The sequence below is a fragment of the Lontra canadensis genome, unplaced genomic scaffold (assembly GCF_010015895.1).
Source record: "Lontra canadensis isolate GAN:19392208 unplaced genomic scaffold, GSC_riverotter_1.0 scaffold21, whole genome shotgun sequence".
Classification (NCBI taxonomy): domain Eukaryota; kingdom Metazoa; phylum Chordata; class Mammalia; order Carnivora; family Mustelidae; genus Lontra; species Lontra canadensis.
This window is the reverse complement of record NW_022631015.1, coordinates 16880994-16906014: the sequence shown is the minus strand read 5'-3', so window position 1 is coordinate 16906014 and position 25021 is coordinate 16880994. Positions and strand designations below refer to the sequence as shown.

The 25021-nt window shown below is 44.5% G+C and overlaps 1 protein-coding gene and 1 pseudogene across 1 annotated transcript in view; both read left to right on the top strand.

Annotated features, from left to right (window-relative positions):
- The first annotated feature begins 234 nt into the window (after positions 1-234).
- LOC116870095 lies at positions 235-927 on the top strand (annotated as a pseudogene).
- Positions 928-18134: 17207 nt separating this feature from the next.
- Positions 18135-25021, top strand: part of DEK (DEK proto-oncogene) — a 32878-nt gene continuing 25991 nt past the window's right edge. The window contains exons 1-6 of the mRNA XM_032861622.1: positions 18135-18300; positions 18702-18864; positions 21864-21965; positions 22217-22326; positions 23344-23438; positions 24663-24783. Of these exons, the coding sequence (XP_032717513.1) occupies positions 18711-18864; positions 21864-21965; positions 22217-22326; positions 23344-23438; positions 24663-24783 (582 nt within the window). The 5' untranslated portion in view covers positions 18135-18300; positions 18702-18710. The remainder of the gene's footprint in view (positions 18301-18701; positions 18865-21863; positions 21966-22216; positions 22327-23343; positions 23439-24662; positions 24784-25021) is intronic.

Genomic DNA, 25021 nt, shown 5'->3' with positions numbered 1-25021 from the left:
CCCAGAAAATAGTGGTCAAGGACTAAAGTATGCTCATGGAGAGTAGGATTTCAAAAAGAAAGAGGAGTCTGCACTAATTAAGTATGTTGGGGAAGAAGCATTAAGCTACAAGAACTTTTTTGAAAAGTGGGGGTCGGGGTGGGGGAGGTGGGACTGGAATGGGATGCTGGGCTGGCTTCCCCTGAGGCTTCAGCAGCAGCATTGGAGCCATGGCTGGGACTGAGGCCAGGGAGCTCAAGGAGGTAAGGCCACGACAAGGAGTGGATCCCTGTCACCAAGCTGGGCCGTCTGGTCAAGGACATGAAGATCAAATCCCTGGAGGAGATCTGTCTCTTCTCCCTGCCCATCAGAGAATCTGAGATCATTGACTTCTTCCTGGGAGCATCCCTCAAGGATGAGGTATTGAAGATCATGCCTGTGCAAAAAGCAGACCCGTGTAGCCCAGTGGACCAGGTTCAAGGCATTTGTGGCCATTGGAGATTACAGCGGACAACTGCGTCTGGGGGTCAAGTGCTCCAAGGAGGTAGCCACTGCCATCCGTGGGGACATCACCCTGGCCAAGCTTTCCATCGTCCCACTGTAGCGAGGCTACTGGGAAAAAGATCAGCAAGTCCCACACTGTCCTAGGCAAGGTGACTGGCTGTTGTGGCTCTGTGCTGGTGCATCCCATCTCTACCCACAGAGGCACTGGCATTTGTCTCAGCCCCGTGCCCAAGAAGCTACTGATGATGGCAGAAACTGATGACCGACACTTTGCCAAGGTTACTTTTGATGCCATCTCCAAGACCTCCAGCTATCTCACCCTGACCTCTGGAAGGAGACAGTGTTCACCAAGTCTCCCTATCAGAAATTCACTGACCATCTTGTAAAGACCCACACCAGAGTCTCCGTGCGAGGACCCAGACTCCAGCTGTGACCCCCACATAGTTTTATACAAGAAAAATAAAGTGAACTACAGCTTGAAGAAATAAATATAAATAAATAATAAATAAATAATTGGCAGTGAGACATACCATTGGCAAGAATACTTCCCTAGAGTCTATATGGTTTTTTAAGATTGGTGCCTACCTATCAGGACGAATTCTTTTATAAGTGACAAAAGATAAAGCTCTCAATGCTAGGACCTTGGGGATGGTAGATCTTTAAGACTAAAGATCTTGAAAGACAAACACATCAAGCAATAGGACTTCCAAAATTCAAGCCTTAATTAGCTAGGGTTTTGGCTATGAACTCCAATGATTGCTTCCATTATTTCAGATTGCAATCGCTAGGGGGCGTTCTGAAGGCTAACCATTCCTAACGATACAGGGATGGAGTCAGTCCGCTTCCCCACTGCGTGGTCCCCCACACTACCCTTCTCTCTATATACTCATCCTTCTCAGGGCACTCCTTTTCTTCCACAGTCAGCGGAAGCAGTCCCCAGCCACTAGGAACTAGCATAAAGTATGTCACCACCTTTGTCAATGACCTATGTTGCCTTTAAGGTGACATTCTGAGATTCACAGGAAAGCTAGCTGAGATTTGCAACCGACTTTGCTGCCTTTCCTACCTTATTGAACTCATGTATAAATTCATTTTGAATGAACAGATTCCCCAGTACTACAAGAACTGGAAAAAATATAAAATGTAATGTCTACTTTCAAAGTTTGGATTATGGTTTGCGAGTACTTCAATATTCATCTGTAGAAAGAAATTATTAGAATCTGGATGGCTTCTAAAGTGCCTTCTGATTGTAATACTCTATGGTTCTATTATTTCTACAGAGCTGAATCAAGGGAAATTAATATAGCCTGATTAAGTAAGGCAATTTGTGATTGAGGCTACACGGAGTCTACTCTCTCTGTGGCTCAAGGTATTTCGTAGAATGCTGTGCTAAAAATGTAACTGCATTCTGCAACCAATGCAAACATGTTCTAATTGATGGGGAGGGGAAAAAAAATTTCAGAGTGCCAGCAATTCCTCTGTGAGCTGGCGTGGCAGGGAGAGTGTGGGGATCAGTGGAGCATCAAGTTACAGACCAAATTGAAGGTCTGAAAAAAGAAAAAGAGTGGCAAGATCTGACCATCCGCTGTCTGAGCTGCCAGACTTGGACCTACCACCCTTAGTCACAAAGGACTGCTCCGCGCATGCTAAGCACACAGCTAAGGGCTCCAAACATCTTTTATTAAAAAGGCCTTCGGTTCCAAATAGATCTTTATGGAATTATTTCCTTGAAGTTTTTAGTTCTGTCATATTAAAATTTCCATGAAAATGTAATCAAAACCTAATGCTTACAGTGTTCTGCCACAGAGAAAAATATTGTGGGGTTTTGTTCCTATTAAAAACATGTGTTACGTGTATATACATAATTATGTAAGTCCTAGACCCAGTGTACACACATCTATACAAAAACCTTAGGAAAATAATGATAATCGTTTGGCCTAAGCCAACAAAACTCATAACAACATACTGTACCCTGTCCATAACACCCCTCATTAAGCCAATGCTTTGAAAAGGTCAGCAAGCAATGAATACTTCTGCATATTTTGTGGCATAGGCTGCAAACACTAGATCTATAGGGATGAATTAAGGTCACTTTTAAAATTCAAACACAGTATTTTCTCGACTTGGTTGGCTGAATCGTGTGCATTTGCACTCTTTTTCCTAAGGGGAAGTTAATTTTAGAAAGGAGGAAAAGTTTGCCAGGAAAACAATCATATTGGCTCAATACCTAGACAGTGACTCTTTTCTTAAAAGTTCAAAATGCTTTACAGACAGTCTCCTACTTGTCCTTAATATCCTTGAAAGCAGGTACCAAATACCATTCCTGTTTCATAATGAGCATCTCATTTCATAAAAAGTGGTATGATTTAATATGATACCAACGGAACAGTATTTTTTTAAATGAGTCCTTTACCTCAATTTTCCAAAGACAGATAAAATAAAAACATTTCTTTTCCCTGGTAGTTACTCTGAGAGTTCGGTAGGTACCTAGAACAGTTCAGATACAGATATATACAAAAAGCAGCAGAAATATATGCATGACAAAGTGCAAGATGGAGAAACATTCAGTATCTGTATAAATTCAAATACAATATAACGTACAGACACTCTCAACCAACTCAGGGTAGAAGAGCTTGGTTCAAATAATTAGGAATGTGAACAGAATCTAAATTAATTTATATGATTATTTTTCCTTCTGTTTTCCCAGAGATATAGTGCATTTGGATCTTTGGCTTTAAAGTAACCAATATGTAAAGAGGACTGTGGTAATTGACAGAAAGTCCATGCAAGCGCAGAGAAGGAAGATTTTCTGATTTCCATGGGAATAGGCCTCAGTCCTTTCTAATCGCCAGGGTACTTTTGAAGGAATTCTTAACTGATGTTTAAAAGCTAGCTCTTTAACAAGGGCTCTTAGAAGTATGGTATTTCTCTCCACCCTCTGTCTGAGCTCCAAACCAACGTTAACCCTCCCTTCCCAAAACTGCCAACTCAGAACTAACCACCCCACCAAATTCATCAGCAAGAAAGAAACCAGCTTTCGCTCTGTTTTTATTCTCCAGGTGATGCTTCCCAATGGTTGGGTGTCCCCTCTCCCACTTCTGCGGACCTTTAAGATACTTCGAAGAGATTGCGGGGGGGGGGGGGGGAGGCGCGAAACCCCGGGGGGGCTTTTTAAATGCACAAAAGCCTGCGTGTGCCCCCCCCCCCCCCCCCAACACACACTCCATTTCTGAATTGGTATCTGAGTGCTTGAGTAGGACCTACTGCTTTAGGCTGTGATTAAGTTCTAGTCACAGCGCAGTCCCCCAGAAAACCTACTAAACTCATCATAGTATTTAATTTTCGGGGTGGGGGGCAAAACCAAAACCAAAACCAAACCAAAGAGCCTCAACCTTTTGTTCGGTGCTGATAGGAAAGACAAGACCGCACACCTACTTTGAACCAAGCGTCATCATCGCCACCCCCACCCCTCCAACCCCGGCAAAGTTAGGCTAGAAACAGGAGGGGGGGGGGGGGCAATGTTTTGGAAGAAGAGCAGTTGTGATACTCCGACCTGGAAATTACTGCAGAGTCTAGGGGAGAACCGTGCGCGGGTGCTTGCGCCACACACCTGGAGAAGGGGCAAGACCTCCCGCCTGCCCTCCCACCCTCTCCCTACGAGCCCGGGAGGCGGGTTCTGGGGCCTGCCGGGGGGAGGAGGCACAAGAGAAGGGGTAAGGGGACAGGAGACAGGAGACTGGGGTCCAGCGCAGCTGGCGGAGGGTCGGAGTCCCCGCCGCCCGCCCTCCCACCCCACCCCCGCCCGGCCCGGCGCGGCGCTCGCCCCGCGCGCAGGACACCGGGGCGGGCGCGAGCCAGAGAGGCCGAACCGGCACCTGGTGCGCCTGGCCCGGCAGCCCTCGGGGGAGGGCGCACGCCGCGCCCCTGCTTACCTTGCGCGCGAGGTCCGAGTCCGGAGCGGGGACGCAGGGAGGGGCCGCTGTCAGCTCCTCCGGGCTGCGCTTCAGGTATCAGAGGCGCGCGGGTCTCCTAGCTACCCGCCGCCCCGCGCGCCCCGTCCCCCTCCTCCCGCCCTCGCCCCCGGCGCCCGCCGGCTCATCCCCCTGCGGCCGCCCTCCGCCGCGCTCCCCTTCTCCCCCTGCTGTTTATTCCAGAGAGCGGTGGCCCCTCTCCCGAGCCTTCCCTCCCCCAGCGCGTGCACGCACACACCTCCCCCAGAAACGCGCTCTCTTTCGGAATGGGCAGCGACGGTGGTCCTTGAAATTGTGGGGCTGGGCGATTTCAGAGGAACCCTTTTAAAATCTTGGATCTACCCAATGAGGTTCAAGGGAGGCACCACTTCCAATCGTCCCTGCCTCCATCCCCGCTGGCCTTTCCCACAACAGCACTGAACACTTGATATTCTTGGAGCTTGTGCTCTGAGGATCTCCGGCCAGTCATTTTAATTTTTCCAAAAGAACTCCTTCCATTTTCCTGTTTTAAAAATGTAGACGTCCCCACTATTTAAACTTGGGTTGCCGCAACTTCACATCGGCCTCGGGAAGGCTATGCTTTGTTCAGCTGTGCAAGACAAGGCAGGTCTCTTTTGCCAGCACTGCGGATACCTGCCACCTGTTAGGGCCCCAAGTCTAGGCGAGAGCAGTTCATTACACCTGGCTTTGGTTACTGAGCACGTCTGCAGCCTCCGTTTCTCAGGAGAGACACTTCTGAAGCCAAAGTTCTGGGAAGGAGCAGGCGGATGTATTCAAAGAGAGTTCTAAGGCCGACCAACTAGCACTGGGCAGAGCATACCCAATACCATGAGAGATAAGAACCATGGGAAGGCATCTGTGAAAACATCACTGTCTCATTAACATGGAGGGGCTGGGAGTGACATAATCCCTATTGGGAATGTGGAAGGTGCTTTGTTAAGTGGCATTCCATGGGTTCATTCATTCATTTGCCTATCAATATCTGTATTTATGGAGTAGGTTAGAGGAAGTGTAGCATTATTCATAGTTGGTCATGCCAGTGACAACTTAAATGATTCCAGGAATTACCTTAAGAAGCAACTAGTTTATTACAGAGCCTGGAAAATGTAAATCGCTATTAAAGAGACTCTGGCCTTTGTATTTATTCTGCCGATATTTATCAAATGCTCGCTAGCTGCAGATACTGCTGAGTGCTGGGGTGGAACAGTGAACAAGAAAGGCAACATCCCTAACCTCAGGGAACTGAACAGAGGGCTATACAGGTGAACAGGCTATTATTGAAAGCAGATGTTCTGATGACAGGTGGCACGCAAGGAGGGCACTGTACGGGAAGCCCAGAGGATGTGGCTTTTAAGCTGAGACCTGAAGAGTGAATATAACATGGCTAGAGACAGGGGAGTTTCCTAGTAAGGAGAGAGCACGGACATGCCCTGGAATGTTTATAGCAGCAATGTCTACAATAGCCAAACTATGGAACGAAACTAGATGTCCATCAACAGAGGAATGGATAAAGAAGATGTGGTAGATAGATAGATAGATAATGCAGCCGTCAAAAAACGAAATCCTGCCATTTGTAACGACGTGGATGGAAATAGAGGGTATTTTGCTAAGTGAAATAAGTCAATCAGAGAAAGTCAATTATCATATGATCTCTCTGATATGAGGAATTTGAGAGACAGGGTGGGGATTCATGGGGAGAAGGGAGGGAAAAAATGAAACAAGATGGGAGGAAAACAAACCATAAGAGACCCTTAATCTCAGAAAACAAACGAGGGTTGGGAGGGATGGGGTGGCTGGGTGATGGACATTGGGGAGGGTATGTGCTATGGTGAGTGCTGTGAAATGTGTAAGACTGGTGATTCACAGACCTGTACCCCGAAACAAAAATACTTTATATGTTAATTTAAAAAATAAATTAATTTAAAAAATAAATAAAGTTTTTAAAAAAGAGAGAGAAAGAAAGCTAAAGGTAAGAAAGAGCATGGCAAATCAATGAATTTCAAGAAGCTCATTATGGATGTTGGATTCTTTTTTTGGAGGAGTGAGTGCCCGTGGTTGGAAGAAAGAATGGAGAGATGTAGCTAGAGAGGTTAAAAAGAGGTGAGATCACGTAGAGTCCGCGAAGCCATATTTTAAAACTGCATTTGGTTCCACAGACAAGACGGAGGCACTGTAATGTCAGGTCACGATGAGATCAGCTTTTTGCTTGAGAAAGATCATGCGCTGGGAGCAGAGAACAAATGAGGGTAGGGGGAGGGATGGGAGGGATTCGGAGAAGAGCTCTGGAAGGGACACATGCTCAGTGAGTACCTTTCCAGATCTTCATGCCTTTGAGGCATCTAAGTTCAGTCCTGTGACAAGACCCCCGAGAGACAAACGTTTCCTGAAGGGACTCCTGGAGGGAGAGCCGAGTAGCGGTGGTAAGCAGTGACACGCAACGGAAGGAAATGGACATCAGAGATAAAAAATGTTGTTTAGGAAACATTTTATTATACAGTGACTCATACAGTTCAAGGATAGAAAGCACGTTGATTTGTAACTGACTAATAGAATAAAGGAGAATTTGACACACAGGAATCACTTTGATATAGACTGTAAAGGCCCTACTGTGTGACAGCAGACAAGCATGTTCCCACCGCAGCTCCCCTCTCCTTTTGAGTTATTTGATTCCTATTACCGCTCACTCCTACCATCTCATCATTTTGTGACCTTCCTCAATTTGAACCCATCTGTTTGAAATCAAAGTTCACGCTAGTTCTGCTGGGCCATGTTCTCTGGATTTGCGGAGGTCTAGACATTGATGGCTGGGAGCTCTGTTACCTCGCTGCAACCTGGTGAGCTTAATCAGGTCTAAAGGAAGGCGTGAATGCCCAGGCTGGGGTATTGGGAGGCAATGGGACTCATGCTGGGCCCCCCCCACCTGATTCTGAGAGCAAATAGGCATAGGTGAAAGTGGGGGAGAGGGAAGCAGGTTGACCTTAGGTAGGCAGAGCCAGAGCAGGACGGGTAAACATTTTTTCCTTAATCGTTTTAAGGAATCTCTACACCCAATGTGGGGCCAGAACTCACAACTCTGAGATCAAGAGTAACAGGCTCTCCCCACTGAGCCAGCCAGGCACCCCAGGACAGCCAAACATTTTGACCCTAGATCACTCTCTTCAGTAGTCTTTGTTGTTGTTTATTTTTTCTAAGATTTTATTTTTATTTATTTGACAGAGAGACAGAGTGAAAGGAGGAACACAAGCAGAGGGAGTGGAAAAGGGAGAAGCAGGCTTCCCACCCAGCAGGGAGCCTGATGCAGGGCTGGATCCCAGGACCCTAGGATCATGACCTGAGCCCAAGGCAGCCGCTTAACGACTGAGCCACCCAGGTGCCCTTGTTGTTGTTTATTTTAAGATAATTTAGTGTTGGGTGCCTGGGTGGCTCAGTGTGTTAAGCCTCTGCTTTCAGCTTGGGTCATAAGCTCAGGGTCCTAGGATCAAGCCCCACATAGGGCTCTCTGCTTGGTGGTGAGCCTACTTCCCCCCCTCTCTCCGCCTACTTGTGATTTCTGTCAAATAAATAAATAAAATCTTAAAAAAAAAAAAAAAGATAATTTGCTGTCTTCTCTCTCTCTCCCCAGTTCTACTCTTGTCAATTTTCCTTCACATTTTTTCATTTGCTTCTTCTCTAAGTTTTTCTTCTCTTTCCTTCCTTCCTTCCTTGATTCATTCCACAAATATTTTTCTATCTAGTATTGTTTTGTATCTCAATAGTAAGTGCTGAATATACAAAGATGACCAAGGATTAAGTCTGCTTTAGACTAGAGTTCTTTCTGAAGAGCTGCCTTACTCTTGACTCCTCAAACACACTTTCATTTTTGTCCTTTAGGCTCATCCTTGAATTCGTAGTCAGTGTATGTATGAATTAGGATACTATGGTTGCCAGTAACAGAAATGCAGTAGCAGGCCTGTCACCTGGAAACCAAAGGCATGGATACAGACAGGCTCCCTCAACAATCTAGAATGAGGAATTAAATATAATCATGAATCTTTGTTCTTCCCTTATCCTAATTTACTTTCCTCTTTACTCTCTCTCTCTCTCTCTCAATTCCACATTGAGATTGAGGGGATTAACCAGCCTTCCCTGGGTCAGATGGCCACTCAGGGGGGACAAGGGGTCAGGGTCATGATGTAAACACAGGCCTGCCAGAGTTCTTCATGTAACTATGCAGATGGCGGCCAGTACAGAATTGGGGATAAAAAGGAAAGTGTGTTTGAAGAGTTCAAGAGTAAGGCAGCTCTTCAGAAAGAACTCTAGTCTAAGGCAGACTTAATGAAGGTTTGCTGTAAGGGTAGACATATAAATAATTACAATATAATTTCACAAGTGCTGTAATAAAGATATGAACAAAGTACTAGGAGAACAAAGTGCAGGCGGAGAAGTCGTCTCAACTTCAGAAACACAAGGAATGTTTCACGGAGAAGGCAATGATTTGAGTCATGACAGCTGAATTTATGGTTGCCAGACAAATGCACTAGCTAGTCTGTAGAATTTGCAAGATTATTCCTTGTTTGGTGATTAGTTTTCCAGTGAGGTGAAGGCTTCAGGCAGAGACCAGAAAGGAGTCTATGACAGCAGTGAGGGAGAGAGCTAATATGGCCTGAGAGATAAGGAGGGGTGTGTAGGACATGTAGATATTTAGAATCCAGAAGACTTGACATGAGGAGTTAGGAAAAGGGAGAAGCCAAAGATGATTTCAAATAGTGAATTCTGAGCCACAAGGTGGACAACAAAGCAATGAAATGAATCAATAGAAAGGAGGGAGCTTTGCTAGAGAAAGGGTTTCATTTTTTGATATGTTGATTTGGGTACTGACAGGATATAGAGTGAAGAAATCCAATAGTTGGGGAATAAAGGGCACCTGAGTGGCTCAGTTGGTTAAGCAACTTGCCCTCGGCTCACGTCATGATTCCAGGGTCCTGGGATTGAGTCCCACATCGGGCTCCTGCTCAACAGGGAGTCTGCTTCTTCCTCTCCCCCCCCCATTTGTGTTCCCTCTCTCACTGTATCTCTCTGTCAAATAAATAAATAAATAAAATCTTTTTAAAAAATCGTTGATGAGTAGTCTACTCAAAGAGAAAGTATGTTGTTAAATACATAGATTTGGACTTTATCGATCTAGAGGTCATTGATAACACGGGTATGGATGAGAGTACCCAGAGAAATCATGTGTAAAGAAAGAACCAAGAGCTTATAGGGATCCCTGAAGGACATCAACAACAGATGCAAGACAGCCAGCAGAGGAGAGGAACCAAGAGAAAGCAATGTCATGTGAGGACACTGCCATGCAAGAGGAAGGGTTTTTGAAAGAAGGGGATGGTGGGGCTCCTGGCTGGCTCAGTTAGTAGAACATGAGACTCTCGATCTCAAGGTCACATGTTTGAGCCCCACATTGGATGTAGAGATTGCTTAAAAATCAATAAACTTTAAAAAAAGAGAAGGGGATGGTAAGCAGTGTCAAATGCTGTAGAGAAACTAAGCAATAATATAGGACTATTCAGAAGAAGCCTTCCAATTGCCTATTTGGGGATAATTGCTGGTCTTGATGAGAGAAGTTTTGCAGAGAATTAGGAAAAGAAAATACATTGCATTCTATCAGGGCAACACTGAGGTTTTGAAACAGATAGATCTTTGTTGTGAGGGCTGTCTTTTGTATTATACTATATCTAGTGTGTAGAGGCCCAGGACTGGGCCTCTACACACTAGATGTCAGCAGCTCCTTCCCAGGTTGTGACGACTGGAACTGTCTCCTGGCAATGTCAAATCCCGGCAGGCAAAATTCCCAACCCCATCCCACATCAGAACTACTGCATTAAATTGAGAAGTGGCTGGGACAGTTTTCTTTTCCTAATTTGCAAGGAGGTGTTTATTTTAAATTTAATTTTGTAAATGGAAAATGCCTATGGGATAAATACTTTGCCCAAGCCTTCTCTAGCTCATTAAGAAATATCTTACTTCTAAAAGTCTAAATTCAAAATAAAATTTATAGGACGATTTCAGAATTGGGTGTATTTTTTTCTTTTCTTTTTTTTTTTTTTAAGATTTTATTTATTTATTTGACAGACAGAGAGATCACAAGTAGGCAGAGAGGCAGGGAGAGAGAGAGAGGAAGCAGGCTCCCTGCTGAGCAGAGAGCCCAATTCAGGGCTTGATCCTAGGACCCTGAGACCATGACCTGAGCCAAAGGCAGAGGCTTTAACCCACTGAGCCACCCAGGCGCCCCTGTATTTTTTTTCTATTGTGGCAGATAGGATATCAGTCATGGTCCAGGGGTAGGGATTGGAGAGATGACAGGGTAGCAAAATAAAGGGGCACAAAAAAACCTGGAGGTGGTGGATATGTTCCCAGTCTTCATTGTGGTCACGGTTCCATGCTGTGAACATAGGTCAAAACTCATCAGAGGGGCGCCTGGGTGGCTCAGTGGGTTAAGCCTCTGCCTTCCGCTCAGGTCATGGTCTCAGGGTCCTGGGATGGAGCCCCGCATTGGGCTCTCTGCTTGGTGGGGAGCCTGCTTCCCTCTCTGTCTCTGCCTGCCTCTCTGCCTACTTGTGATCTCTGTCTGTCAAATAAATAAATAAAATCTTAAAAAAAAATAAAACTCATCAGATAGGATACCTTCTTTTTAAAATTATCATTATTATTATTTTTTTTTAATGTAAACCTTACCCCTGACATGGGGCTCAAACACAGGGCCCCGAGATCAACAATCACTTGTTCTACCAGCTGAGCCAGCCAGGTGCCCCTGGGATGCTTTCCTTATGTACATTTGGTTACATGCCAGTTATACCCCCATTAAATTTTAGGAAGAGAAAGAGAGGGAAAAAAAACAAGAAAAAAAAGATAGGTTGCCTATATAAATAACAAGGAAGAGAAGGTGATGAAGCTGGACAAGTAAACTTAGCCTCAAAATGTCATGCAATTTGTTGCAGGTTTGAACTCGGTCCTATGTGGAATGGGAGCCAATCCAGAATGACAAACATGCGTGTGATCGAGACATACCTACTACCTAAGAGAACACCCCATTTCGATAATCTTGGGGCAGTGGTGATGATTCTGGCCAGATTGTAGTGGAAAACACTTTACTGCCTCTGAGGTTCTGATCTGGCCCACAGAGGTGGTATTAAATATAATCTAAGCACTGATTATTTTTTTTTAGAAGTATTAATCTAAGACCTTTTTTCCTTTTTTTAAAAATTAAAAAAAAATTTTTTTAAGATTTTATTTATTTATTTGACAGACTGAGATCACAAGCAGGCAGAGAGGCAGGCAGAGAGAGAGGAGGAAGCAGGCTCCCTGCTGAACAGGGAGCCAGATGCAGCAGATCCCAGGACCCTGGGATCATGACCTGAGCCGAAGGCAGAGGCTTTAACCCACTGAGCCACCCAGGCACCCCTAAAATTTCTTTTCATTGTACCAGGATTCATTGTTTATGTACTACACCCAGTGTTCCTTGCAATACGCAAGCACTGATTATTAACCCATAAGCACAAAAGCCCGCTTCACCAGAGCTGATTTCCCTATTTTACAGTGAACGACGGAAATAATGCCAAAACTCCGTACTTCTCTATTTCTTTGGTTCCATTCAATGGAACAACTGATAGGGATATATTCATGCATCGTGTTACAGACAATGCTTGATAAACATAGAGCAAAATTGGGTACCAGGGCCAAAATCTGGTAATCACTTATCCTTTGTCCTCCAACTTTTATAATCTCACCACCATTTCCCTCAAATTCTGCTACTGCTTACCTTGAATGGTCTTCCCTGGCCATTGTCAGAGCTGGACTATCTAGTTTATCACCCAACTGTTGTCACATATTTTCAAACCTAATCTCAAATTACTAAGCTGTGTACTTTGGCTAACTCTTTCTACCAAAATAGAGTGTGATATCTTGTTTTTAGAAGAACCAAATGTGTGGCTATATTTATGTTTATGACCAGGTTTAAATAAGAATCTGGTCGTCCGTTTACACAAGCCATGTTAATTTACTGAGCTGATATTCCTGGAAGGTCTTTAAATAGCATTCAGACAACAGACTCATGCCCCTGAGAACCCAAAGGGTTCATTTCAATTAAACAAATATTTCTGAAGTATTTACTGTGTCAGGCACCGTGCCAGGAACTGGGAGAGAATAATAAATAGCATGGGCCCATGAAGCTTACAGTCTGGGAAAGACAGATATGCGTGCGGAAGGGCTAGATATGTGTATGAGAAAGGTAGATATATGTGGGCAGTGTATATAAAAATTTTCTCGATTGCTGGCTGCAATTATCAGCCCCTTAAATGCAGAGACAGCAATGCTCACCAATTCATCCTTAGGTGCCCCCATGTTGCCTGGATTCTTTGGGGTCTGATGACTCGTCTGGTCACTGGCCAATGAGCAGAATCCCAGAAGAGCAGGAATGAGTTCTCCTCCTGAGCTACTCCCCTACCACTGTGAACTCCAGGCACGGTGGGACCACAGGACCAAAGTAGCCTAGAGCAATGAGTAAACCACAAGGAGGGAAGCCCTGGGAGCTGCCTCCACGGACAGGGAGCTTTATAGCATGAGGAATAAACCTTTGAGGTTAACCAAAACTGTTGAACTGCTGTTGAGTGAACTTCTGCTGAAATAGCCTGTCCTGTCGTCATACATCTTCTCGTCACATTGAACAAAAAGCATTTTGCCCTTCGTAATGAGTTTAATGCGTCTGGCATGCATTCCTTCAGCATCTGTTTACTAACCACTTAGTAGGTGTTGGGCACTGCTTCAGGGGCTGAGAATTCCGTGATGAATAATCCAGTCTGGGCAGCTACAAGGAGCTAACGTTTTAGCGGGGAGGACAAGACAGTTTTTAGGTACTGAAATTCTCTATTTTTTTTTTTTTAAAGATTTTATTTATTTGTCAGAGAGAGAGAGAGAGAGCACAAGCAGGGGGAGCAGCAGGCAGAAGCAGGCTCCCTGCTGAGCAGGGAGCCCAATGCGGGACTCGATCCCAGTGTCTTTGGATCATGACCTGAGCCAAAGGCAGACACTTAACCGACTGAGCCACCCAGGAATCCCAGGTACTGAAATTCTGGATCTTGCCGCATTTTCACCAAGTCTCTCGTTGCCTTATTTTCCTCCCTGCTCAGCTCAGATTCTACCCTTCATCATTACATTCAGTGTCCTGTCCATTTCTTCACCTCATTTCCCTTCTCTCCTTTTTTTGTACTTGGCTGGCAAAATCCCAGCCTGGTTAAACCCAAATCTTTGCCATCTTCAGAGCTACTCACAAGTAGATGAATGCAGCTGGACAAAAGCCATAATCCTAACTAGTCCTTACTTTGACCTCATGGCCACCCATCTCACTGGGTCCACCTTGAAGCAAGCTGGTAACCACACTACCTTCCCTAATCCATCCTTCCCATTCTCCGACATGACTAGCCTCTTCTGAAAGCTCCAACAGTCCTCTCCCATACTCATGGTGATTTGGCTCCTGATTTCACTGAGAAACTTAAAAGAATGAGAACTTCTTTTAATTTTTTATTTTTTTATTAACGTATAATGTATTATTAGCCCCAGGGGTACAGGTCTGTGAATCGCCAAGTTTACACACTTCACAGCACTCACCATAGCACATACCCTCCCCAATGTCCATAACCCCGCCACCCTCTCCCTACCCCCTTCCCCCAGGCAAACCTCAGTTTGTTTTGTGAGATTAAGAGTCTCTTGTGGTTTGTCTCCCTCCTGATCCCATCCTGTTTCATTTATTCTTTTCCCACCCCCCAAACCCCCCATGTTACCTATCAACTTCCTCATATCAGGGAGATCATATGATAATTGTCTTTCTCCGATTGACTTATTTCGCTCAGCGTAATATCCTCTAGTTCCACCCATGTCGTTGCAAATGGCACGATTTCACTTCTTTTGATGGCTGCATAGTATTCCATTGTCTATATATACCCCATCTTCTTTATCCATTCATCTGTTGATGGACATCTAGGCTCTTTCCATAGTTTGGCTATCGTGGACATTGCTGCTATAAACAAGGAATAAGAACTTCTAAAACTCCACTACATGTGCCAATCCCCACCCAGAGTCAATACCCATATGCTCTACCTTCCCTCTTGTTACTGTGTAGAAACTGCCCACTGTGCCATCTAAGGACAACCCCTACTCTGTGTACCAGAACCCATCTCCTCTTATCTGTGGTAGACACGGAGATGGGCCACTCAGATCTTCCTTCAAGGAAAGGCCTGCCACCAAGTTGCAGAGCACCCCCCGGGGTCTGCCGTAGCCATGGAGTCACTTTGCCTAAAGTCATGCCCTTCGTGGGGCAGCTTGCATGCAATGACTGAACAAAGCGGCGTTATAAAAGCCCAACGAGGAAGGACACTATGAAGAGCAGCGCCCACTCCAGAGCTCCCCATGGGATTCGGGAAGGCTTTCTCAGGTCTGCCTCAGTATGACCTCTTCCTCTGCCCAACCTTGCATCTCCCCCTTCCTTTCACAGATATTGGTCCCCCATAACTAACTGGCACCCTAACTTCGGCTTCCCCATCCACGTACAGAGACCGGCCCCTCCCTCTCTTTCAGCACGAACTTTCCACTCTCTACTGATTCATTCCCATCATCACATAAACATTTGGTAATATCTTCCTTCTTCAAAACCAAACTCCTTTTGAGCTACTTTCCATTTCTCTGCTCCGCTTAACAGCAGAATTCCTGGAAAGTGTCTGAATCCACTCCTTGCCTACCTGTCTCACTAGAACCCCACTCGTGGCACCTTCCACGTGCCACCCCCCCCCAGAAACAGCTGTTGTCAGTGCCGCTGGTAACTCAGCATTGTTACGTCTAATGGGCAATTCTCAGTTCTCACGCTGCGCAATTCTCAGTTCTCACCCTGCCTTTGGCAGCTTCTGACCCAAGTGATCGCTCTCTCCCTTTCAGATACTTCTTAATCATTATTTCCCTTCTGAGACACAACTCACACAACCCAAGATTCTCCCACCTCACTGGCTACAGTAACTCCCTCTCATCTCCTTTGCTGGTTCTTCTTCCTCTCCTGAACCTCTAAACACTGGAGAGCTCCACTGTATAATCTGGACCTTCTCATCTGTACCAATATTCACTGTTAATAATCTCTTCCAGACTCAGGGCTTTAAATACCATCTACATGTTGACAACGGCTAAATTTACGTCTTGACTAGAGCTTCTTCCCCTGAATGCCAGACTCTCACATTCAACTATCTATTCTGATTCTCCACTTAGATTAGTAGGAATCTCAAACCTAGGACGTCCAAAACAAAATTGATTCCCTTCCCCATTCCCCGCCCCCAAAGAACAAAGAAGCCCTTCCCTCCCATCCCCAACTCTTAAGGTCTTTCTCATCCTTTAGTAACTAGCTACTTGGTTCTTCTGGTTATTAAACCAAAAACCAAAAGTCATCACTGACTCCTCTCTGCCTCTAATACCCCACATTCAATACTTAAAAGAATTCTTTAGAATTTATCCAGTCTTCCTCCAGTGTTCTCATTTATTTATGGTCTCTTTCCAAATGTCATCTTATTAACAGTTACCAAATACGTAAAATAAGATCCCATCCCCCCCTACTGGTTACTTCCTATCTCCTTTAACCTGTTTTATTTTTATCACAATTCGTTATTCAGCATTTTCACTTGTTTGTTCATTGTTTTGACCAGAATGCAAGCTTGAAGATTGCAGAGACATAGTTCTGATCTCTAGCTCCTACTGATGAGTGGGAGGTAGGTGCTCAGCAAACACTTTTGAATGAACACATGAATGAATGAAAAAGGATGGGAAGGGACTAGTGATGGTATTATGGAGGTAGCAGAAGCACCTGGGCATAAAGCTAAATGATGCAAATGTGCAAATCCTTTGAAGATTCTGAGGGAAAAGTGGTCCTGGCAGGAAAAAAAAGCAAAAAGCTCAAAGGTGGGAATGAACCTGGCTTTCTGGGGGAACATCAAAGGCTTGTGTGGCCACAACAGCCACAGGTGTCAGAGAGGTGAGACTGTCAACAACTGGATTGCATAGGACTTTATGAACCGTAAATTTTTAAGATTTTTTTTTTTTTTTTTTTTGACAGAGATCACAAGCAGGCAGAAGAAGGGAAGCAGGTTCCCTGCTGAGCAGAGAGCCCTATGCAGGGCTCTATGTGGGGCTCCATCCCAGGACCCTGGAATCATGACCTGAGCAGAAGGCAGAGACTTAACCCCACTGAGCCACCGGTTACCCCATGAACTGTAAATATTTTGAATTTTATTCCAAGTATGAAGAGAAACCACTGGAGGGTTTTAAGCAAAAGAGTACCCAACCTGATAATTAAAAAAAAAAAAAAAAAATCAACTTGGCTGCTGTGCCAGTAGCAGGGGGTGGGGGTGGCAATGTGGAAACCACCTGGCCAGTGAGAGGCTGCTTCCAAATCCAAGCAAAAGGGTGCACGGACAGGATTTGAGTGGCTTCAGAACAGTGGGGAAACTGATATAAAATTTGAGGTTAGAGATGACAGGATTGGCTTATAGTGGTTGAGGAGTAGGGAAAAGAAAGCAAGGGAATCACATACAAAAAGTGGGAGCTATTGAGGAGCGAAAATACTGCGTTCCGGTTTTGAAATGTTGAGTTTAAAAGGTATCTGCGCAGCTGGCCTAGAACTCCGGGAGAAGGGTCTGGACTGGGCAATACCGTATTTATTGTACGATCTCCCCCACCTTTACGGGTCTGAACCGGGCAATGCCGTGTTTCTTCTATTATCTCTCACACATACCCCTACACTTAAGGGTCTGGATTGGGCATTGCCGTATTTACTCTATTATCGCCCCATAGTCACGGGTCTGGACTGGCAATACCGTACTTCCTCTATTATCTCTCTCTCTCTCACACGCACACACATCTACATTCACAGGTCTGGACTGGGCAACACCGTGCTTCCCCTATTATCACACTCACACACACAAGCCCCCCACACTTACAAGTCTGGACCGGGCAGTACCGTATTTCCTATATTATTGCTTTCTCTCACACCTCCGCATTTACAGGCCTGGAAATCGCGCGCGCACACACATCCCCCTATATTTACAGGTCTGGACATAGATTTGTCTTTGGTGACGTGAACTCTCAACGTCGTAGGGTCTTCCTCCTTTCGGTGCAACTTACAATCGATGGGGTCCTGAGAAATACGGCAGTTTCAGGACTCACCCCCAGCAAGATCTCCGGAACCTATAGGAGACCACCCATTTAGGAATTGCTCTCAAGCTCTGTGATCCACTGTAGGTAGCGACTTCCTGGGATAGAAACTTCTCTGCCACCAGCCGCCCGCCCCCTCCCGGGCCAGGCTGCCCCCCTTTTCCGGGAAGGAACCGAGGAGACAATACCCAGGCAGGCCCCCTAGCGTTCTCGCGATCAGCCCAGTCAGGCCGGCCTGCCGCCCCGGACGCGGCCCGCACGCTTCCGTAGCAGAGACCTACGAGCCAGGCCCCGAAGCCCCGGCGGCCCCAGAGCGTGCCGCCCCTCCGCCCCCGGCCCGGGCGACCCCGCGCGGCCGCGCCCGGGTCCGGGCTCCTAGCGGAGGCGCCCGGCAGCCCCGCCTCCCCCACCCGCGCGCGCCAACTCCCAGCTCGCGGCCCTGATTGGCCGCCGCATTCCCGCTTTCCTTCCCGAACCGCCATTTTGAAAATCTTGTTGATTCGGGGGAGCCGAGAGCGCGGCGCGAGCGTCACGCCAGAGAGCGGCCCGTGCGCCTCCTCCTCGGCGCTCGCCGCCGCCTCCCGAAGCCTCTTCGTGCCTTCGCGCGCCAGGCCCGCGGCGGCCGGCACCCGCGGTGAGGGCTGCGTCGGGGCGGGGGAGGCCGAGAGGGCGCCGCGGGCCCGCCCGCCTGCACCGCCGCGGCCATTTGGACGGCGGCCTGGGGCGGGGGAGGGGACGCGGGGCGGCCGGCGGCGGCGCGGACGAGCGGGCGGGGGGCGGCGCGGGCCGGGCGGAGGGAGGGGCGGCGCGGCGCCCGCGCTTTCCCGCCTCGGGAATGCCCGGAGCCGCAGGGAAGTCGCCCCTGGGGAGTGAGCGCGGCTGTCCCGGCCGAGGGAGGAGGCAACTTTGAGGTCGGGTTTCCCGCGGCCCGCGGCGTTCCGGGGCCGGGAAGCGTCGGGCGGGTCGCGGCGGCCGCCCCGTTCCTGCCGCGGGGAGCGAGGGGACCGAGACGTGTGGCTTCCTGGCCGCCCGCAGGTCCACAGCATGTCCTCCTCGGGCCCAGCTGCAGAGGGAGAGGGAACCCCCGCCCAGCCGGCGTCCGAGAAAGAACCCGAAATGCCCGGCCGGAGAGAGGAAAGTGAAGAGGAGGACGAGGACGACGAGGAGGAGGAGGAGGAAGAGGAGGAGGAAGAAAAAGGTGGGAGAAAATCGGGTCCCTGGTGATGGATTTCACAGAAAACCCTCCTGCCTCCCCCCCCCCCTTTTTTTTTTGCGCCCGGAGACGCCAAATCGGAGGGATCTCTAGCGAGAATGTTTGCGAGCTGTATCCCTTTTTGGGGTTGTGCAACAGCGGAGCATTAACTCGGTGGGTTCCAGGTGGTAGGACAGAACGTGTAGCGTCGTTACTGCGTGTCTCGGAGTGCGGTGGACTTCTGGCCAGCAGGGCGTGCTCGCAGCGTCTTCCCCTGCGACAGGACGTTTCTGAGTTTCAGATCTGCTTTTTTAAAACCGCTAGCTTTTGAAGTCGCTAGGGCAGCCGTTTTTAATTTCCATCTTTTGCTCATGTGAGTGCAGGTGTTGTTCTGTCTTTGGACGTTATGGCGAGGTCGTTCCTGAAAAACCACCTGAAGACTTAAAGACGTTATTTTGCTAGTCCTGGAAGTACTTGGACAACTTCGGTATCTCTGCGGAACGTCAGCAGAGGCCCTTCTCAAAGGCTCGGGGGAGTTAACTTTCACGGGGAAACACCAGTGAAAGCTGTTGCTGCTTGAGAAAGTAGTTAAATTTGAAAGCGGTGAGCTGTGAAAGAGTTCCGAAAGCGGTCTCAGTTGTGGAGTCGCCGAAGAGCAGTATTAACCAGTAGTTACCTGGGGGCATGAAGAACCCGACAGAATTCGGGGGTGGTACAGCATCGCTTTCCCCAGCACTGAGTGGGGCAGGGCCAGCTTCTGAAAACGTCTGCAGCCACTTAAAAATCCGGATCACAGTTCTTAGAATTCTCTGATGATATTAGCCCAGTCTAGGTTTGTTTCGGCAGGTGGCTCCAGCTCAGCCAGACTTTGGAAGAAGTTGGAAGTTTTTTTTTTTCCTAGACCCGAGTTCAACTGTCAGTTTCTTTTAAGTCTAAAGGCGCCCATGGTCAGCACCTTCTGAGTACAATCTGGCTTGAGATTACATGGTTTGTTTAAAGTGGTAGGTGTTCTGAGAAAGGAGCACTTCCACACTTTTAAGTACAAAAATGCTTAGAAAAAATATACAAATTTACTTCTAAATTATTCATAATGCAGTAACTGAAAATCGGCTGCAGGATCTCAACTGCTAGTCCAAAATTTTCCTCCAGGCGTTTTTTTCCTCCCAATTTTTTGTTTTTAAGTTTCTTTTTAAAGATAGGGTTGTGATACCACTTAGATGATGCATTCCTGTGTGTTAGGGAAAATTATAGAAATCAGGTAAAAAATACTACAAATGGCAGATATATAGCAATGTTTGGGGAACTGATGGTAGCTGAAGTTGTGATTTTTTTTTCCCCCCCAAAATTACCCCGAAGCAGCAATTCTGTACTTGTTCTAATTGCTTATTGTTCTATTCCCTCATTTGAGGTGTTTGTGGAACAACTAAAATTGTAAAGGTTTTTATCCTGGTTAGCCCTGAAAATTCTGCAGCTGAGGCATCGCAGAAACAAGGCAGGTAGTCTGTGCCAAGTGAAGGTGGGATTGACTTGACTTGGGTGGGGGAGGAGCTAGAAAAGAGGACTTTCAGGTTTCTGTCTTCAGGAGCTGAGTTGACAATATTACTGTTTTCTGAAAGCTAGAACTGGCAAAGGTGAGCGCGTTTGGAGAGGAGTATGACTTCTGTTTTGAGCGTACTGCATTAGGTACCTATAAGACAAGAAGTGGAGCTGTCCAGTTGTTGCCCCTGATAGCTGATTTGAAACTCCTGACTAGAGAGAGATCAGGAAAGTCATTAGCTTATGGATGGTAATCAGAGGTGAGCAGATGGTTTAAATCACTCAGGGAAAGGAAGTAGCTTGATAACACGGTTTGCGGTAGAGTGCGTTTTCTTCACTCCGCACACCATTGCCAGAATATACCTGCTGGAATCCCTTTATCCTTCCTAATTCTTTCTGGGCAAATCCTTACATCTCCAAATCTTACCTATCCTTCAAAGCCAACTCCAGTGTTTTGATCCTTTTTCCTTAATCCAAAAATAATTACTCTCTTCAACTCAGAGAACTTTTATTTGTAGATTTCCTTTAGTGTTCTGTCATCTTCTGTTTGGAGTATGTTTGTGTCTCATCACTACCAGTGGACGTGATCTCTTTCAAGAGTTACTCAGTGTCTTAACCACCTGTTCATCCCCCCTTTAGTATCTAGTGAAGCTTTGCACAAAACAGGAATTCAGTTGAATGAATGAAAGGACCTTCAGTGATAGTGTCCTCTTTTTTTATCTGAATTTATCTCAGTAGTTAAATCGTTTTGGAAATTTAAGCTCAGTGTTTTAAGTTTTAAAGTATATGTTCTTTATCATCTAGTCTTTTTTTTTTTAATAAAAGCAGTCTGTACTATAAACAGTTTAACTTTTTTAGAATGATTTATGGCCATTGTTATAAACATTTACTGAACTACAAAGTGACGTCGATTGCAGTAAATGTAAACTTGTAGAATTTTACCCTATTTATAGCAATTTCAGGCTGCTCTGCCTTAGCTAAGGTCTTTCTTTTTCTTTCATCTGCTTACTGAATTACTGCTTTTCTTTGTATGTTTTTGAAGTTGTTATAATCTGTCTAAACTTGCTGTTTGATGAGGTACCATAAACTAAATCACAATCGGCAGAATTAGGTCTAATCAAAAATTAGGCTTAGTGAGGGCTGTGGTGATTTTGCAGTCACTAGACTTTCATTGGCAACAGCTGTAGTGCAATAAAACTTTGTTTGCTTTGTGATTTTTTTTTTTTTTTAACTGGATCCCTGGTGAGGTTGCCAGGTAAGTAAAATGCTACTCTAAAAAAAACTTGGTGATGCTACTAACTTATCATGAAGTATTTTCAACTTTCTTTCATCATTTGCTTCTCAGAGTCTTGGTCAGAAGAAGAGTAAGGTATTAGAGGTTTCTGCAGGGTTTTTCTACATGTTTATCCGTAGTGTTAACATGTTTTTTAAGCTTTTAGCTATTTAAGAAGTATTAAATTAATTTCTAGAAAAAAGTCTCATCGTGGAAGGCAAGAGGGAAAAGAAAAAAGTAGAGAGATTGACCATGCAAGTCTCTTCCTTACAGAGAGAGCCATTTACCATTGCACAAGGTAAGTTTGTTCTTTTCATTTTATGGTAAAACTGCCTGAATGTTCAAAATGATGGTCATCGGTGCTTAGTTTTTAGTGTTGATTAAGTAGTTACATATTATGGGTATAATTTTATTTAGTTTGCCCTATTCAGCAAAAGCTGTATGTAAATTATGCTGTAAAATAATTGTGATTAAAATGACTTTGTAAATGTATTAACACATAAAGGATATTTAATTATTACAGTGTTTGTTTTTTTCTTTTTTTCCTAGGAAAGGGACAGAAACTTTGTGAAATCGAAAGGATACATTTCTTCCTGAGTAAAAAGAAAACAGATGAACTTAGAAATCTACATAAACTGCTTTACAACAGACCAGGCACAGTTAAGACCTTTTTTATATATTTAACCTAGTAATATATTTATGTATTAATATATTTCACAAAAGAAGCATAAATTTAGTTCTGGAAAGTTCACTAGTATAGTGAACAAGGTGAGACACATACTTATTAAATGATTTATTGTAGAATATATAGTTAGATATTAGCACTAGGATTGTAATATCCAGGCTTTGTACTATAGTTATTTTTATGCCAAACTGAAATTTCAAAATGTGAAATCCAAATAGTGGTGATTTTTAGTGATCTTTAAATGTATTAAGAGAAATTTATTTTTTGGATATATCTAGCTATTCAGAATAAATGATTCAGTATAATTGTATTTCATTTTGAGCAGATATCTGGTAAATTAGGTAGTAATTTTTTGTCAGGGAATTTGTCAGAACAAATCAGTATATCATTTACCAAATTACACTGTACATACAACTTCAATATATTTTATAATTGAGGGAACTTTGCTTTGGGTTACGCATGGGCAAAGTGAAGTTTGCGGTTAGAATCAATTGTGTGGAGCATGGTATAATTTCATGTCATCCTCACTACAGTCTGATATACGCAGGTCTTATTACTGCTAAATGGTATTAACTTTTGGAGGTCCTTTGTTCTTTTCAAAGAATAAAATCCATGACTGACTGATTTGGGAAATATTAATAGTGACTTGCATTATTTAAGAAAAGGGAGTTTTTCTAAGAAGTAGCTTTCCACGTGCCCCAGTGTTGTCAGATAACATTTAGTTGTGGTTTTATAATTGCCAGTAAAAGTTCCCAGATGGAAATTCGTTCAAAGTGAAATTGTTATTTTTGAAGAATTAAACTTACAAGCCTTTTATAACGTTAATACTTTAGTAACAAGTACAGTTTTCAGTTGTGATTAAGAAGTGCTGCATAAACCACTGGTATAAGTGGGAGACAGATACGAAAATAAAGATACTGGTTTTGAATTTTTTTTCTTATGTACATCATTGGGTAATAAATAGTATTAATAATAAGGGAAACATTTTCAGGTGTCCTCGTTAAAGAAGAATGTGGGTCAGTTCAGTGGCTTTCCATTTGAAAAAGGAAGTGTCCAATACAAAAAGAAGGAAGAAATGTTGAAAAAGTAAGTTATTTTCTTAAGTATTGTGTTTTGATCAATGTGTTATAAGTTTATTTTTAATCATTTAAATATGACCATTTAGACATTTTTTTTTTCAAAGATTTTATTTATTTATTTATTTGACAGAGAGCACAAGCAGGCAGAGAGAGGGGGAGAAGCAGGCTCCCGCTGAGAGCAGACAGCGCGATGCGGGACTTGATACCAGGGTCCTGGGATTGTGACCTGAGCCGAAGGCAGAGGCTTTAACGCACTGAGCCACCCAGGCGCCCCTCATTTAGACATTTTTAGTAGATTGCTTATTCTTTGCTTTAAGTGCCAAGATCTGACTTTTCTTCATAACTATCAACTTAGGATGTTCATTACTTTCCAATAGTGACTATTAGGAGTATTAAAAACTCAACATGTAATGACTTTTCTACTTCTTAGAAGAACTATATACACAAGTTGTTCATGTAGTCCAAAAAGTCAAAGGGGAATATAGTGAAAAATCTCCCCCACTCTTGTTCTCTGCCAGCCACTCTGTTCTGCGAACTTACAGATACCATTTAAACTATTTTGAAGATCATTTGATAGGAACACTGTTCTTTACCATAATGCAAGCAAGATGTTATATTAAGAGCTTTTGTTTGTTAAATCCCCTATAGTTTAAGAGTTCTAAATAAAAAAGATGGTTACCTGTTTCTTCATCAAAATGTTGTCATAGTAGGAGTGCTAAGGGGGAAAATGTAGTATTTAATCACCAACCTCAAACATTGTCGAATCGTGAATTTTATAGTGCTGCAAACCTTTTACATTATTTCCTAGGAAATTGACTTTCTTTCTTTCTTTCTTTCTTTTTTTTTTTTTTTAAAGTAGGCTGCATGCCCATTGTGGAGCCCAGCATGGGCCTTGAATTTTGACCCTGAGATTGAGACCTGAGCTGAGCTCAAGAGTCAGATGCTTAACTGACTGAGCCACCCAAATGCCCCAACTTCATTTATTCTTTTTACTCTCTTTAAAACTTAATTAGTAAATGGTGTTTTAAATTTATCAGTGATCATATTTGGTTGTATTTTGTACATTAGTCAAGATTATTAGGAAAGTACTTTTTAGATTTGGAGAAACATTGGATTTTTTTTTAATGTTTGTACCTGAGCCAGTTTTGTTAGCTATTGTCTTTTATGTTGTGGAGAATATTTATAAACTTCGGTGCATGATAAATTGGGTTTCTTTCATTTTCTGTTTTAGATTTAGAAATGCCATGTTAAAGAGCATCTGCGAGGTTCTTGATTTGGAGAGATCAGGTGTGAATAGTGAACTGGTGAAGAGGATCTTGAATTTCTTAATGCATCCAAAGCCTTCTGGCAAAGTGAGGACCAATTTTTATTATTTCAGTAACAAATCAAGTATTCATAGTCTCTCCTTTTTCTTTGGAACAATTTAGTTTGTTAGCATTTCTTGTCAATATTCAGTATTGCCTTCTGCATTCAAAGAATATGCCTCTGTTGACATATCTGCCAGTTTCATGATAGAAATAACATAGAAGCCACACAGGTACATCCTCTCATCAGATAAAAAAGGCATAAGATTCAGAAAAATAATTATTC